The sequence below is a fragment of the Halichoeres trimaculatus genome, unplaced genomic scaffold, assembly GCF_033239565.1.
Source record: "Halichoeres trimaculatus isolate MK-OKI-2021-1 unplaced genomic scaffold, fHalTri1.1 fHalTri1_scaffold_19, whole genome shotgun sequence".
NCBI lineage: Eukaryota > Metazoa > Chordata > Actinopteri > Labriformes > Labridae > Halichoeres > Halichoeres trimaculatus.
The window spans coordinates 19618992-19634780 of record NW_027437197.1 but is presented as its reverse complement, the minus strand read 5'-3'; the positions used below and the strand labels follow the sequence as shown (position 1 = coordinate 19634780).

Sequence of the window (15789 nt, the reverse complement as noted above, 5' to 3'; positions counted from 1 at the left end):
GATTAGCAAAAATGCCTCCTGTGGTATTTTAGCAGCTGCTGTGTATAACAGGATGGCCCTTTGGGGAATGGTGGGTTCAAGTACAAAGAAAGAAAACTTTTCTTCAAAGAGATTTAGAGCTCGGTCACACATTCAGAAACTTACCCAATTATCTTAAGTACCGAGAGCGACATCCTTTTTCTTCTAATGACTGAAAAACTCCCACAACTTTGCTAGCTGTGATTTATTAGCTACAGTAGCTTCACACTCAGATGAATACAGGTTGAAACATGCCACGCTGCAGCAAGTTTAACACACCCTCCACTTCAAGTCAAAACACATTGACTGTCTGATAGAAGGACAAAGATCCTAACTCTTTAAAGAGAAACAGGACAAAAACTGCTCTGCTTTAAAGATAACACCATAACCAGTTCAAGAAAGAAAGATCACAAAATGTGGAAAGCAGGTGTGACAGACCTGCTTTTCCCCTCCCTCTGCCAACACTTCATTCCACACTCCCTCTTACCTCCTCCTCGCCTACAGTGGCCTCCGCTCAAATTATTTCCATTCTGCTTGTGTATCTCCCATGAGGATAGTCACACAGAATAAATCCTTCACCGGTACACCTTCAAAAAGAGGTCCCACCTTGAAGCCACGCCCAGGCTGTGACATCAGAATGTGTCCCCTCTCCTAAAAACCCCGTCTGCACCCTCGCTGCCTGTCTGAGAGCTCTGACGCACCCTGTGTGGGTACAACTCCCCCCACTGTCAGGAGCAGGAAGGTGAGCAGCTTTGCCTCCCTGTGCAGACTTGAACCTGTGGGAGGGGCCAGGAGAGTGGCTTGTGCTAACTGTGGGTTTACAAAGAAGCTGGAGTAAAAACGCTTAATCATCACATTAAAGTCTCTTCATAAATAAGAACTTCTTTTAAATAATGTGATTAATAACATAAAAGGGCAAAGAAAGGGTTAAACAGTGTTGGAACTGTTCCCACTCCTTAATTTAATCAGGTTCTGTGTTTGCTTTTCATTATGAAAACACTTCTCAAAAAACCACACCTTATTTCCACAGCACTGACTCACTCTCAAATCATGTCAGAGGACTTGTGAGTACAAAAACAATGTTAGTGATTCCTGACAAATGAATGGAACGAGTTTTATATTTCCTAACAGTTACAGTTTTATGTGTATAAACACTCATTTGCTTCATATTTACTTTGTGATGATTCAGTATCTTAGGACAATGTCCTATTGTTAAAAAAATACAAGAATAAAACTTTTGGATGAAATCTTTAATTGCTGCCTATAATTTAAGACGACAGTGTTTGAGTTGAAGGGGTAAAGTCAACAGAACTGACAGACTCAATACAAAAATGTCAAATGAGGTCACACAATTTAAAGCTCCTGTGGGGAGTATATGGCTGGTTATGAAATCAGCTTAAGTTCATCCCGATGTCTCAATATAACTAAAAAGAGTAGAAAAAAACATCTGCACTGGTTATTTCTATTCTGTCATCATTTATACTCAAAACCACTGACGCAGGGTAGGCGTCAATTAAAAAAGCTGCACGAACAGCACTTTTAGGTTGATCCACAGGAAAACTCTAAATGATTCATATGATTGATTTTTTTAAAGAAAACAAAATGTGATTTTTTTTCATTGTCATAAACGCTACTTTTGAATCTAATTAACACGTTCCACAGGGGGGCGTCAAAAGTGACTCAAACGAGAGGTTCCTCACGGGAGCTTTAAGTTACAGATGTCCAAAAAACTGTCAGATTTGTGAACACTGGTCCTGCTTTGGTATTTATTTCTGATTTTGTTTTTGTTAACTCAATTAATACTCTGTTAAAAAAAAAAAAAAACAGTTAAAAATGGGTAAATCTAAAAAGCAAAATGTCTTATTTTCTAGCTGAAAAACTTTAATGAAAAAATCTATTTGGAAGGGTTTTTTTTAAATTAGTTTAGTTTTGGTCTTTTTTGCCTTTAACAATGTGAAAACTGGGAAGACAGAGTGGAAAATACACGTAAGAAGAGGTCTATTTAAATCCTTAAGTTAGACCTACTCTCTCTGTTTGTTAGCTTTTAAAGCTTCTGCAAAAAAATTTCATTCTGATCAACATTGGCGCCCCCCTGTGGACAAAACAGTACTACAGATCTGTTTTCTGACTTTTCCTGTACATGTATAAATGTTGCTTTCTAATAAAAACTAACAAAAAAAGGTCAAAGCTATTTCCCAGAGTAAATCTTTGCTGTTGAAAATATAAACACAGGCTGTTTCTGCAAAAGCTCACCATGTCAGACATAAATCCAGCAAGAGCAGCAGTAACAGCAGAAACTGCCATTATTGTCTCTGATGGTTTGATTCTTCAGGCCATAAAAAAGAATCAGTATAAATCCAAGTCTGTTTCATAATGAGCTAAAAATCCTTATAGGAGCTTTAAATACAACTTCACTCAATGGACTTTTTAGCTTTGTTTCCTTTCTGTTTTTTCTATGATCCAAATTAGAAGTTTGTTTGAGAATTTTCAGTTTAATTTTTTTTTTTTTATGTAGCTTACCGTATCAATGTCTCTTAAGTACTTGACCCATGACAAAAGTTTAAGTATCTGTGCACGGTCTGGTACGGACGCAATAACTCTGACTTTCAGTTGTGAAATGAGTTCCCACTGCCAGGTCTTTATCAGCAACCCTTCACTTCAGCTTAAAAATGTGCAGCTCTTTCAACAAACACAAACAGTCAGAGGATGAGGAGGTGAAGGAGTGAATGGAGATGTGAGTGTGTGTAGGAGCAGGCTGGAGGGGGCGGAGCTAAGGAGTTACAGATACAGATAGAGAGAAGGGGGGTGGAGGGTGAGGGGGGTCCCTGAGGAAAGACAAAACACAGAGCCAGAGCCACAGCTGGTAATTTGGTGAGAGGTCACTCACAGTAAACACAAGCTTTTTAAAGAGGGTCTGGAAAGGCCATTACTCCATGAGCAGCGCGGGATGGAAAGAGATTAGGGAGAAGGGGAGCACGGGGAGCCTGTGAGAACTCCCCACTTCCTATGTGTACAGTCTATTATTGCAGGCTAAACAAAAAACTTTTTCCCACAGCGTCCTCCATCACAGGCCTGGGCGGAGCCAAACAGCATCAGGAACAATTCTAATTAAAATTTGAGGGTTTTTCAATGCAGTTTGTAATAATCTGCCTCACTCTCACTGAATTTTTGCTCCCTCTGGTTCCCAGTCTTTGCACAACATGTTGCACAGTGTGTGCTGCTGGCAGAGCTTGTGTGACTTCGCAGGTCTGCCAGCCATTTAGGTAATAAGATTTGAGATTAAACAAGCTCAGTTGTGTATCCTGGGGTCTGCCATGGGACATTACTCCTCACATTATCTCAACACAGCTCAGATAGTTTCACCAAAACAAACTCACTGTTGTGTGCATATTTTCACACGACCTGCAAACATGTACAGAAAAGTAAAGATAAGATAATATCATGCTAACCTCTGCCAACCAGACCATACATGTACTTCTTAACATTTCTATGAAGTTACTCAGAGGCAGAAAGAAAGCTCTCCCCTGAGCCATAATTACAACTGTGACACTGTGTCCTTTCATCTAAAAACAATGCTCCATTGTGTGTAGAGGGGCATCTTTCAAAGGCACAGCAGCATGCTTTTCCTCTTCTACCCTGATCACATGAACTGAGGTTCTCTAAAGTGACACACACACACACACACACACACACACACACACACACACACACACACACACACACACACACACACACACACACACACACAACTTCTGCACTAAAACACTCACATCCAGTTCTTATTCCATGTGAGTGTAAACAAAATATTCAGTATTGCACAACCCTCAAGGCCTCAAAAAAGAAAGCTGAATGTCACCAGGGTTACACCCATTCCCACACAGTCCTGAGGCGAGGAAACCCAACTGTAGATCTTTGAATGAGGAGGAGGAGGAGGAGGAGCTTCAGCACCTACACTTTCTCTCTGGAAAAATGAAGGGAGTCTCTCCATGAATGTAATTAACCCTTTATGACCTCACATACCAACTCTACCAAAGCATATCTTCACATAATAAGTCTATTGCTATACATCAGGGGTCACCAACGTGGTGCCTGTGGGCACCTTGGTGCCCGCAAGAACCACTTAAGGTGCCCGCAAGGCATGTTCCAAAAAACACAATGGAGCTCCGTACGATCTTCATTGTTGTGTAAATCATTAATAATAATGATTGTGAAATAATTAACATTGACCTGTGAGCAGTCTCTTCACATAGTACTACTACTATTACTACTACAATTTTGTTCAGAAAGTTTTTATCCGACAAGCAGCCCTTCATGCCACTCATTTACTGTGAAGTAGCCGTCGGTCTCATAAAAGTTGGTGACCCCTGCTATACATCAATACCACCCTAAAATTCCAAATGGTAATAAAATGTATACACTTATGTTCAGGCTAACTAAATAAATTGCTAAAAAAAAAAAAAAATTAACGATAGAAAAACTAAAGTTTGCACCACAAACTGTATAAAACATGGGAGTAGTCTCCCCGATGTCACCTGTATGTTTCTGAAAACAGATTTTGAAGCAGATTGGCTAAGGCAGCCATATTGGTAGTGACAAGGGCTTCTCATAAAGCTATAGGGTGCCTGTTGGTCTTGTGACCCTAAGTTGTGCCTCTGATCTTAATATCCTCTAAACGGCCGAGTTGCAAAAAAAATCACCCCCCGTACAGTGGGTGCCGACAGGAGACGTTTTTTGAACCAGGCTGTAAATAGGTTAATTTTTGAGAAACCGCAGCATTGCCTCATATTCGTAGACCGGAGGTTGCTGCTTGGTTTACACTTATTTTTCTCAATGAAGAAAAGTCATGGCTGTATCCCTCAAATATGTAAACATGAAAAACCTGATGACGTGTGTTTACCCTTTATACTGGATCTCTGCAAACACAGTATAGAAAGGAGGCAGCACTCTAGCACCTGTTGAAAATGAAATATGGAAGTGTGACCTCCCAAATTTTATATGCAAAAAGAATTAACAATCCATCTTATATGATTTTAAATCTACCGTCAATTGAAACCTGATATTAACATCGTAGCGCTGGAGCCACGCTGGGCTCTTCAGGGCTAAAGGAAAATTTTCAAACTCATATTTTGGTCTTATTTTTAAAAAATGGACTAAACCTTAGAGGTCAGAAGCAGTTTATTATTTTTGCTTCCACTTGTAAACATCAGGGCCTCACAATCCTTCAATTATCAAGTTAGTGTTGGGGTTAATATGTGAGAAGGGTCACAGAAACTGGAGCTCCAAGCACAAACTCCTTTTTGGATACAACACTACAAACAAGTGCTCAGTGACAGTGCCACCTAGAGAAACACCTCAACATTTACAATTTTGAAGCTGTCTTTTTTAATTAAATGATAGATTCCTATTTCGTCCATGATGGAACAAAAGATGTGTACCGAGCTGTAGCTTTAATGACCTGTGAGGCCGTTGCTGATAAATATCTCATCCGAACAACACAAACACTGATAGCAAAGGTCAGGCAAATCAAAGCAATTTGTTCCTTTGTCACATAAAAAGTTTGAATGTTATTGGAGATAAGTAAAAGTTCCTGTTCAGAGCACACAAAGGACTTATTCATGTTGGGTCACTCTGAATGTTACGCTGAATGAGAGTGGGAGGCTTCAGACTGTTATGCCCTGGAAGAGTGAGGAGCAGAGACAAAGGAGCACAAGTTTGAGTCTAGACGAGATATGTGCAGAGAGAATCTATTCAAACAAGCTGTTGTTCACAACATCGATAGATTATATGAAATGATCCAAAAGGCTTAACTGGGGTTAAAAAACAGATGTAAAATCAAACTAGCTGAGTTTAATTTTAATAACTGTACAGTAAGGAGGGCTCACTGGTGTTTACGGTCACCGCGTCGTTCACAGTGCGGTAACAAAGCCGACCCATTCTTCCCTGTTCTCTGGACGTTAGCCATTTTATCTGTTTCAGCCCTGTGAGGCAGAAAGCATCCATGAGATTAAAACTGCGAGTATTCAAACAACACATCGCCAGCTCATTGCCCGGACAAGCTCCTGGAGTCATGATGCTGATTTTCCTCTTGGTTTATTACATCTAGTGGGTGGATGTCTTTGAATGACATCCTTTATGTTGCACAGATGATCGGAGTGGGCTTTCTGAGGGCAGCATGCTGCAGACCAAATTATATAGTTTCTCCAGTGAAGAAAGCCTTGTTGTCTCCGGGGGATGAAAAAAAACTGTGTTGTGCTTAAGTGTACTCAGAGGAGCTGGGATGTGATCCTGTGTTTTTGTGGCAAACAGATCCCCTGAAGCTTTGGGAATTTCTCACTAAAATGTGTTTATTATATCCACATGAAAATCTCAAACAGCCCGTATTAAAATCTGAGTGAGAATTAAAGTTCCTGACTGTGAGTGATCATTTTTCCTGTTTAATCCACTTAGCAGCATCATAGAGGATGAGAGCACAGGGAACAGTGATTGGCCTTAATTGTAGATGTCAGTGAATGGTGAGTTACAAGATGTTCTAGTATTAAGTTAGCATACACAGGAAGCATCAGTGTAGATAAGGGATCTCAAACTTGTGCCATGGAGGGCCAGGAGGCTGCAGGTTTTCTTTCCAACAAAAAGCTCCACCAGCTGATTTCACTGATTAGTCTCTGCTCTCTGTTTGAAGGTGAGGTAATCAGTGAAATCAGCTGGTGGAGTTTTTGGTTGGAAAGAAAACCTGCAGCCTCTTGGCCCTCCATGGCATGGAGTAAGATCCCTGGTGTAGATGCTAGAGGTGTGAACAAAATATTGATACGGCAATATATCGCAATACTTTGTCCTCTGATACAGTGTCGATATTTCAACTCAGAATATCAATATTTTTGTAAAAATTAAAAATGTATATTTTAGCCAAGTTGGAAGTAAAATACAGCTTATCCTTTTTACGCACTATCAGATTTTTCTGATGAGAAACATTGTTTACACCAATTAACATTTACCAGTTTCACCAGCTGACCACGTCCTCCACCCAATAATTTATTTGTAACATTAGTTTAATGTCACAGTAGTTTAAGTGACAAACTTTATACACTTTGTGTTTTCAAGTTAAGTGTGTATGTAACACTGCATCCGACTTTAGTGGTTTTAAAAACAATACAATAAATAAGTTGTTTACAAAAAATAGTTTTAACTAAATTGTCCTTTCAATTTTTAGTAATATTGAGTAATTTACATAAACATCATCTCTATTTTTGTCTTAGTTAACTATGTAGACTATGACAATATATCACCATATTGTAATATTGTAATACATTGTGATACTATCATATCTTGAGCCAAGTATTGTGATTTATTATTGTACCGTGAGGTTCTTGTCAATACTCAGCCCTAGTAGATGCCCCAAATGGATACAATGCATAACGATTACTTTGCGTACACTCTATCAAACAAAATTACGAAAAGCATCGCCCATGGAAACCAAATTGTGAAGCTGTTAAAGTCAGTGGTTAAACAGGTTTTGATATTTTCCATCCAGCTTTGGTAATTTGGTATCTGTTGGTAGAGATCAACAAGTCGTCATCTCATTAAGCAATAAGAGCCAGGATGTCATGGCGTCACAGCTAGGGTTGGGTACTGAATTAGGTACTTTTATAGGTACCAACCGAATTCTGTCAAAAGTGTTGATACCGATTCACTTAAAATCAAAAGGTACCATGTTTGGGTACTAAAATGAATCCTTGTGACTGTGAGGGAGTGAAAGAGTAGGAGATTTGTTAATGCTAGACATGAACACAATATTGTAAGGTTATATACTGAAGATTAAATATGCTAAATTGAATTTCTTTAATATTTTATTGTTAAACAAATGGATACTTTTTCTTTTTTAAACACAAAAGTACCTAACATTAGCACCGTTGAGTACCGGTACTGATTGCCAGGTACCAAGCTTCGGTACTGTATTGTTTCAAATGTGAAAGATACCCATCCCTAGTCCCAGCTGCTTTTGCTCTCCATGCTGACATGTGATTGGTCAGTGCTCCTCAGAACGCACAATAAACAGGAACTAGAACACCTCCCGTACTGCAACTCAGATCTCCCCCACAGATTACACGTTTTTATGTGGACTCTAAAAAAACAAAGAGGGTAGGCACTCCAAACCTGAGGCCATCAATAATCAGCCACAGCCATTCATAATCATTTCCAGACAAAACTAACCCTTGTGTGTAAACAGCTTAATAGCTTCTGTGTGACTTCTTCCAAAGATCAATTTGTGGAATGATTTGGTAGTTTTTATTAAAGAAGACAGTCTAAACAAAGACAAATGAAAACTACATCAGAAATGCTTTTGGTAATTCAAATTTAGGTTAAAACTCACTTTTAATACTTCACAGTTATGTGCTGCAGGGTAAAATCTTCCCATATTGAGCACTAAAGCTGCCTATACAGGACGGGATAGAGACCATGTCTGCTGGTTTTGGACTAAAGAGCTGTCAAGTTGTCACAAAACCAAAGTTCCTCAAAGTTGCCCACATGTGCAGTCCTTAAAAGTGGAGTGACTACCTCTATGACTCAGCTGCACGTGCCCTTTAGCTTCATATTTTTCATCTGTGGACTGATATGTGTGCAGCTGTGCCCTTGGACTGGCTTCATGTCAGGAAACAGCTGTGGGGATTCACGATACCTTAACTAATTCCACATTCTGCCCTGAGGTGAGGCAGCCATGTGAGATCATGTTTTGAGGTGTGTCCAATTAGCTGGAGCCAGACCCAAGCTCTGCACTGCTTTTAAGATTCAATACTCATCTTTAAGAGTCTCAATTAAGAAGAGAAGAATGTGATGATTAAATATTCCGCCATAAAAACGTCCCCTTACAATGATTTTTCCAACGACCCTGGCCGTCTTTAGGTAACAAATGTAGCATGGCTTTCTGGAGCCCATTGAAGCAGTCATATATGACTGTATTTAAAAAAAAGGGAAGAGCAACAGTTTACTGGTTCCAAATATAAGAAACCGCAAATAAGACAGACGACATGTGCCTTCTCCCCACACCCCAGCAGCTTATGGGAGAGTGTGGTTCACTTTTCCAAATAACAGTCAAACCACAGAGAGATTTAGGTGGTCTGCTACTCCCCACTGCCAGCAAGTGTGGCTGTGCTCCCACATTACACAATGCTTATGAAATATGAATCAAAGTCACTCTAAGTGGCTATATATATATGATGTGTCTGGATGCTATTTTTTACAAAAATGGGAATTACAGCATGCAACCTAGACTGGAAACTCTGCACAGCTATTATGGAATACTGCACTGGAAACTATCATATGATCAGCTCCTCCATCTCACCTCTTATTTAAATCCCCCTGAAAAAAACTCAGCAGATCTCTGCTGGATGCCAAAGGAGTGAGTAGAAACTCTGGAAACTCACTCCCCACTTTCTTTTAATGATTCCAACCACTGGAATACAACCAGCTGACATCATAGTCCAAAGCCCTGAACCAGAAAGCTGATGGGAAATTCCATCCTGTCATATACTCGTGGTGCTTTTTCTTTACTGTGATCCACTTTGACTATCCGACATGACGAATCAGAATTTTATAGAATATCAGTTTCAAGCCCCGGTTGAAACGCATGATTTCCACATGAAAAACGACCGGTGGGCTCGTCTGCAGAGGCAGAGGAGGGTGAATGTTTGTGCCTGCGAAATACTTCCCATGACCCTTGCATATGGACAAGGCCATTTCTCAGTAAAAAAGCTCCGCAGGGCAGGAAATGAGGAGGGTTCAAAGGTTGAAGTGTCTGCAACAACTGCATGAGATGTAGTGAGTGGAAGGAGGAATTTTCTTTTGGAAAGTTGGTTTGTGCAGATGTGTTATTTCACAAAGGTGGCATTATACTCAAACTCTGAACGGTCTGCGCAGAAAGCAGCTGGTGCTGGATGGTAATTATTGTTGTCAGCTCTGTATAATTGGGTTGTCAAAATGAATTTTGGGAGCATCATTTGTGCAACTTGAAAACAGCATCACATTTCCATCTGTTTTTGTGCATTTACTTACCTTGTATGCAATATGCTTTTATCATTTGAGCTTTTGTGCTGGAATGTAAAACTTCAAGACACAAAAGCTTAAATGTTCATTAAAAAAAAAACATGATAAGTTTGTTCTTTTTTTTTTTTGTTTGACTCCTTCTGATTTCCCCCTATCATTCCCAGACCCTCTTATGCTCTCTTTTCATCACGAATAAGTGAATTACACACACATGACAGCTGTTGATCCACATGACAGTTTACATACCTCAGACCAGAGCTCCGTGGATGTTGCTGGGATCCGTGATCATCCATGACTAAACTCAAAGGTTTAACCAAATCCCCCGGACTGGTCCAACACAAACAAAAAGTACAGTTCATTTTCAGTACGAGTTTACATACTAAATGTTACATAGTTGAAACTACACTCCGAGCTGCTGCTTTCAAGTGGTGCAAACTGGCAAATACTGAAGTATGGGCGAATCCCACATGAGGTCATCACTTCTCCAGTCATATGAACACTTTTTTTTATCGTCGTCTATTTATCTGAATTAAGTATTAAGAAGTCTTACCATGGATGTAGCTGGTTTTCGACGAAGTTATCCACTTCCATTAGTCTCCACTGAGGTGGTTTTTTACATTTACAGTGCCACAGAGAGATTTTGTTTAGATAAATGATTCATTATTCCGACTTCAAGTTCCGTGTTTTGCGCATTTTACGCAAACCATTGCAGCGTGGTAACGTTTTTATCTCCTCCTTTTTTTACACCACGCAGCCACACATGACTGAATCAGTGTCCCTGACAGCAAACACAACAACACTGAGGACTTCTCCCTGTACATCCAAGACGCAGCATCGTAACATTAAGCCGTATGAAAGGGGCGTCACTGATACTGTATACCTTCCCTCCAGGATCCTCCCGACGAGTTTGGTACAAATTCTGCATCAATGTTTGGATTTTAAAAAAGTAACATGCAAGAAAAGCCATGTCTTTTTAAAAAAAAGTATCAGAGTTAAATGTTAGTTTATCAAAAACATATGTGTTGGTTTTGTACTTCCTTTTAATGTGTTCATTACTACATGTCTACAGTGACACCTGGCGGCTGGGGGCAGAACAACCAATCCCCATCTGCTCAGTAAGGATAACTCAGTACAATAAATATCAAGGCACAGTCTTATTTACAAGAGATATGATGGAAACTTCAGCATTACACAGTATGAAATAGCATAACATCAGTTTTTCCACAAAGTGTAAGAGATACAAAAACAAGATCATTAAATATTTGGTGGATTGTCATTTATAGCAGGCGGTGCAGTGCTAGAGAAGTTCTCAGGTAGACAGTAGAACATTTCCGCGCCATGCGAACAGTCTTGAGGGTAGAGGCCGATCATGATCAAGCCGCTGACCATGACAAACAATCCCATGATGATCAGAAAGAAAGGCAGCACGTTTTCACACTGCAGCTTCCTGCCAGGGGAGAGTTTGATGAAACAGGCAGACGGGATGATGAAGATCAGAGGTGTGGCACTCAGAACACCCTGGAGAGGAAATAAAACACCATTCAACGCTCATATACTTAAGGAAAAAAAAGTGTAAATGTCTGATTGTTTTAAGACGGCTTACATTGAGCTCCAAAACAACTCCCAGACAGTCATAGGGCAAAGACAGCGACGTACAAGCCAGAACTATGAGAGACGTTATGAGCACATGTTCCATTTTTGAGAGATCCCTTCTGCAAAGGACATTCGTTATGACCTGAGGAGAAAAACAAGATTCTTAAAATGAATGTTTTATTTTCTGCACATCTCTAACAAAAGTGAAACCACCACCTCAAATTAAGTGTCAAGTACCAACCATTTTATTTTCCAACCCTTCAGGATCTGTCAACACTTTAGCTTCATGAGCATCAAACAGAGACAGGAACACGTACCTCTCGAGTAACAAAACACTCCAGTGGAAATGTGGCTATGATGCTGAAGCCAAAACAGAAGCGGCCGAATGTCGCCAGATCATCATCTCTGCAGTAGTTCTCGAATATGTCTCCTGAAAAGTGGAAATATGAGATTATAAAGACGTGTCTTATGTGAGAAAAGTGGAAACATGTAGTTCTACGCCACAGATACCTTGTGTGTAACCAGTGAAAGTGATGTAGCCGGCGACAGCAAAAGCAGCACTGAATAAAACCGCAGAGCCTACGGAGGCGTGGGTGACCCTAGACCAGTTAGCCATGGTGGGTTTCTCCAAAGAGCCGTAGATAAGGAAGCTGTTGTGGTGGCAAATAAAAGCTGCAGAGAAAAATCAAACCACAGTTCAGTTTGGATATTTTTCTGTCTCATTAATAATTTTCTCTTATCTCAAATTCGCCAGCAGGGGGAGAGCGCTGTTTGTGGCAAACAGATCTTATTTATCTCAAAGATTGTCTCAGTTCAAAACATTTTTCGAGTGCATACCACAACCCCAGCTCAATGACTTCTTTGTAGCATTTTCACTTCTCATCCTTGAGGCACTTCATCTGACTCATTTTTTGCTGAGCATATCTACAGGCCAAACAGGGACTGGAGAAATCCTTCTGCATGCACAGGCTGAAAATATACAGCCCCACTAAGGCCGTGATTACCACAGAAATACTCTGAGATATTGAGCAGCGATTTGGCAATGGCTAAACAATATCTAGACAGCATGCCAACTAGATTAATAGTCTCAGTCTCCGTGTAGTAAAGCTGGATTGCATTTCTATGCTGAATGGGCCAACGTCTGTGAATTAAAGTTGGCAGCCTCCGCTCTCTAATAGGATTAATCTAACGACTTTAAGTAAAAGCTGCTTTCATCGATTTTAAACCACCAGGTGTTAGAAAGAAATCCAAAACAAAATGTCAGACATTCAGCTCTGACATTTTGTCAGTCAAAACTGCCAATCCACAATAGCCCTCTTATTATGTGATTTAGGATCTGATGTGCACAATGAGTCTTGAATCATTTGAAAAATATTTAATCCAAATCAGAAATGTTTGACATTTCAGTTTCTGGAAGCTGTTCTGATCCCCAGGATGAACTGAGAGTGTTGAAGCATGGGTAGTTGTTCGAATAATGTGAATTTATTTCTGCAAATGAGATTCCCAAAGGCTATTTGACAGCTGGCTTGGTTTTGTACCAATTATCAGTGCTCGCCTCAAACAGAAAAACTCACCAAAAGATATGAGACCAACAGCCTGGATAGCATTCCACTTTGCAAAGGCCCAGGCGTTTGGTGTGGGGGCGCTAGGAAGAGACATATCCATGTTCAGTTATAAGGTAACACAGAAACATACCTATTAGAGATGGGTACCTTTCACATTTTGAACGAAATGGTAATGACACCCAGTACCTCGCAATTGGTACCGGTACTCAACAGTACCAATTTCTGGTACTTTTTTGTGTTAATGTGGTAAAAAATATCAAATTTTTTAAATAATACAGGATATATATATATATATATATATATATATATATATATATATATATATATATATATATATATATATATATATATATATATATATATATATATATATATATATATATATATATATATATATTGTTTGTTTGTTTGTTTTTTGTTTTTTTTTTGTTTTTTTCAATTCAACATTTTTATTCTTCATTAAAAAACCTTGCAATGCTGTGTTCATGTCCAGCATGGAAAATTGCAAACTCCTCCACTGTCACAAGGATGCATTTAGGTACCTAAACATGGTACCTTTTAATTTTACATGAATTGGTACCTTGTACTTTTGACAGAATTTGGTCAGTACCTATACAAGTACCTAATTCGGTACCCATCCCTAATACCTATGTTTGTGCCATTGTGTGAATTTGTTCATGCAGAATGTAAATTCTTACATCTGAGGCCCAAAGGTAGCTGCTCTGACGATTGTAATGATGAGTATGGTGAGTGTCAGGAGCATAGACACGAGGGACACCTGGTGACACATGTGTTAACATATCACACTCAGCTTTAAATCATAGAAGGATGCCAAGAAGTGAAACTCTGACTTACCTTCCCAAGCTTCTCCACATTGCGATAAAGAGAAAGAGGCAGCGTGAACACAATGGTTGATAGCAGGATCACAAAGTGACGCTCTGCAAGGATGTGACCTGGACCAACTGCAAAGCCACACATGGGGACACATGAATAAGACACTTAAACATGTTTCTGCTTTAGCATATGAACTGCACAGATGGAGTTAAGTAGCATACCTCCAGGTATCCGCTGAAATACTTTGGTCAGTGTATCACCAGTTGTGATGTTGTAGCTTATCATGGCTGAGGAGGAAAATGGAAGTGGACTATCTTTCTATTGTTCTTACAAACCCAAGGTGTAAAACTAAATGAGCCACAACTCCCTCAAACACAGCACAACGAAAACACAGGGAGAATTAAAGCATTTGTGAGACAACATTGGCAACCGTGAGAGTTTTACTGTGACGTAATACCCAACTTTGCTCTTACAAACTTGGAAAAACTCACCAATGAAAGGATAAAGGAACTGCAGAGCAGATAAAATCAGAAATCCAGGGAAACCAAATGCGCTTTGCACCAGTGCTTGATAGCTGTTTGTCCCTGTGAGGTTTCCTCCTTTAATAAGTAAGATGATTGTATAATCTGCCCCGGGGAGAAAAATATAATCAGTTTATTTATTTGATCATTCATATCCACATTGTTGTAAAGACACCTTTAGGTTTTTACCTGTTATAAAGCCAACAAATACCAAAAGAATGAGGCCAAAGGGAAGCCCTGCCTGGTTCAGTGCATATGGTAAACCTGTACAAAAGCATGTTAAAGTGAGCGTAATGGATACACATTCTTAACTTACAACAAAGGTTTAAGGAAAAGTTGCAACACGTTGGAATTTCTTTCTGCATTTACCAGAAGGAATTAGATGCTGGAAAATTACTCTGCAAGAAGCTTTGAAATAATAAGAGCTACTTATTGCTGTACGAAACAAATGAATCTAACAAGGAATTGTGAAATTCAGTATTTCAACAGGACACTGCAGATTAGTTCATTTTCTTTGCAAGGAGATGCATTTCGATCCAAACATTTTGTAATGTAAAAAAAAGGGAGGAAAAATAAAAACCAAGTGTTTTTCTTTTTTTTTTACTCAAAAAGTTTCCCAGAAATTATTCCAAGCTTTAGAGATGTTGCTGAGCTTAGTTCATCTTGTTAATGACTCAGGACGTTTTGAGGCTGAGAAAGTGAGAGGGGTGAATGGGGACAACAGGCGCTGGTCATATGATAAGTCGACTTCACGACTTCACGACTGAGAGCGCTTAGATAGTCTGAAAGCATGTCCTTGTTAGACCAAAAGTGGGAAATCAATTTATAAATTTCATCGATTTGCTGAGCTCAATTTGAAAACTGGGCGATTTGCATCATTTTTATAACAGAACAAAAAGTAGAACATATTTACCTATTATTCCGGATCCTATTATAGAATTAATAAAATTAAAAGACGCAGACATCATCGTGTGTCTTGGTTTTCCTGCATCCTTTTGTGAAGTAACTAAAGGTGTCTGTTCCTCATCGTAATGCTGGAAAACAAAGACACAAAGCAGTACCTTAAAAAGACTTAAAGAACAGCAAATCTCGCTCCTCATCAGATCCGCATCACATCACTCTTGGCCTACCTCCTCCTGAGCCATCTTGCGCACCTGCTGGTCCCCGACTTGCTTCCTCTTCGTCCACCTTTCCTTTGTTTAACTCTCACATATCTGCGG

General features: G+C 39.6%; 3 protein-coding genes across 4 annotated transcripts in view; 1 reads left to right on the top strand and 2 right to left on the bottom strand.

Moving 5' to 3' along the window:
* Positions 1–10890, bottom strand: part of cobll1b (cordon-bleu WH2 repeat protein-like 1b) — a 30522-nt gene extending 19632 nt beyond the window's left edge. The window contains exons 1-2 of one of the 2 annotated variants that reach the window (XM_074695533.1): positions 10607–10890; positions 10303–10383 (exon numbers count right to left, since the gene is read on the bottom strand). In XM_074695533.1, coding sequence (XP_074551634.1) covers positions 10303–10383; positions 10607–10647 — 122 coding nt within the window. In that variant the 5' untranslated portion in view covers positions 10648–10890. Of the gene's footprint in view, positions 1–505; positions 670–10302; positions 10384–10606 lie in introns of those variants that run through there. The other variant, XM_074695534.1, reaches the window with a different exon arrangement.
* scn1laa (sodium channel, voltage-gated, type I-like, alpha) overlaps positions 1–15789 on the top strand; it is a 215081-nt gene that overhangs the window by 169207 nt on the left and 30085 nt on the right. The gene's annotated exons all lie outside the window — the stretch shown is intronic.
* On the bottom strand, positions 11311–15779 carry slc38a11 (solute carrier family 38 member 11). The gene is made up of 12 exons (XM_074695348.1): positions 15700–15779; positions 15483–15603; positions 14759–14833; positions 14540–14674; positions 14270–14335; positions 14070–14176; positions 13913–13992; positions 13224–13294; positions 12160–12321; positions 11967–12079; positions 11660–11791; positions 11311–11574 (listed from the first exon to the last, which is right to left on the bottom strand). The coding sequence occupies exons 1-12, from the start codon at positions 15712–15714 to the stop codon at positions 11311–11313; spliced, it is 1341 nt and encodes a 446-aa protein (XP_074551449.1). The 5' UTR covers positions 15715–15779.